General features: G+C 39.0%; 1 protein-coding gene across 1 annotated transcript; it reads right to left on the reverse strand.

Annotated features, from left to right (window-relative positions):
* Positions 1–1,239: 1,239 nt before the first annotated feature.
* Positions 1,240–1,410, reverse strand: SARC_10192 (hypothetical protein; the record flags this gene model as incomplete). The annotated part of the gene is made up of 1 exon (XM_014295769.1): positions 1,240–1,410. A coding segment is annotated over one exon (171 nt), but the record flags the coding sequence as incomplete, so codon positions are not given.
* Between the last annotated feature and the right edge of the window lie 582 nt (positions 1,411–1,992).

Here is a 1,992-nt window from a genome sequence, read left to right on the forward strand (position 1 = left end):
AATACATACATAATACTTTCTCTTTCGTAACTCTGTTAGCAGTGTTCAAATTGATGAATCAAATACATCTATGTAAACCACTGTATAGTTATATTATGACCAGTCTGTTGATAAGTTAAGATACGGAATAGGCTGTAGTTGAGGTAATTGTACGAATGTATGCATGTACAAGCTCCGAGAAATAAAGTCCAAGCATGTATAGGTGTCGCAAGATATGTCATCCACTTTAGACAGTATAGGCGGGTTGCCTATGATGATGCTATAATACACAGATGTAAACACACTAGATGATACTTGATACTTGTGCACGAAAATATATTCATCTGGGCACTATTTTTAGCATCCATCACTCTGTCACTTTCCACCACTTACCTGTTTTTCCCATTCTTTAGTTTCCCAGTACTCCTTCAGCTTTCTTGCATTCCGTTGACACACACCAATGAATACCAGAGTGAGCATTGTGTGCGGCCCAAAGCGCAGGAAATGACTCACGCATCCCTTATAGAACGCCCCGGGACCTTCGTGCAGAAGCATGTCTTTGGCCGTCTGTGTAAAGCCCTTGGAGCAGTTGGACTGGTTGTACAGGCGGGTGCGCACCACATCGATGGGATTCATAATGGTGATGGTGACACTGGCGGCTATCATACTGCACACAGTGTCACTCTGGGGAATGAGATGGTGTTATAGAGGATCAGATACTTTACAGTGAAATGACCACATGGATGATTTGCATACAACCAAGCTATAGGGATAAAAGGCTCAATTTAGTACTAGTATAAGAAAACACAGGGTGTACATATACAGAATTTCACACACGTGGGTGCGTGCCCGCCCATGTTCGGTTTGAAACGGTGAGAAAGTAAAGTATGCACATCAGTATGGAAACCCAAGCATGTTCTATACACCATACCCACTGTACCAGATATAAAAAGTGCCTACTTAAGGGTAGAACATATGTAGATAGACAATGCACACCTTGCAGGATATGAATAGCCCCGCCAGGCAGTATAAAATATCAATACAAAGCACATATTGAACACCGCACCGTATATGAATAGCGCCTCTTTGATAGTTAATGCCACTTATAATATAAAAAACCTCATACCCGAGAAGGGGTTCCTGACAATAACAGGATAAATACGTACTAAGAACAATTCCCAGAACCACCAAAATAAATACACATATCGACCCATACAGCAACATTCTGTATCCAATCACCCAGTAGTACGTTCGACATACCACCCAGCCTTCTCCACTCAGCCCGAAAACGTTGTCCTTATTCTCCTTCAGCATGTCCTTGAGAGCGAAATTGGTAGTCAGGACAACCGAATTGGCCACAATGCTCCTTAATATGTTTACATTCGTACCCTTCCATAGCGAACGCACACCACCAGCTTCCTCAGCTATCATTTTCCGTGCCACTGCCAATGGCTTGATTGCCAGATTTTTCTTCGACTGCGTCCCTGATCAGCAGATACAGATGAATAAGTCAGTAAACTTTATGCACTGTTGAAAAAAAAGGACAAATCTTGAGAGAATATATACAAATACGTACCCGCATTCTAATTGACCAGGTTATATTAAAGCATGCATACAATAAAATATACACATATGAACAATACATATAAACTATGAATATATAACGAATATACTTGTATCTATAGATAAACATACAACTACAACTACAATTACAATTACAAATACAATATATATATATATATATGTAATTACAAATACAACATTTACATTTACATATACATATACATAAGAGGACAGACAGACAGACAGACAGACAGACAGACACAGACAGACAGACACAGACACAGACACAGACACAGACACACACACACATATATATATATACAGATATACACAGATACATACAGACATACATATATACCTCCATACATACAAACATACACATACTTATATATATATATATATATATATATACACTACATGCATACATACACACACACACACACACACATA

The sequence above is a fragment of the Sphaeroforma arctica genome, assembly GCF_001186125.1.
Source record: "Sphaeroforma arctica JP610 unplaced genomic scaffold supercont1.1167, whole genome shotgun sequence".
NCBI lineage: Eukaryota > Ichthyosporea > Ichthyophonida > Sphaeroforma > Sphaeroforma arctica.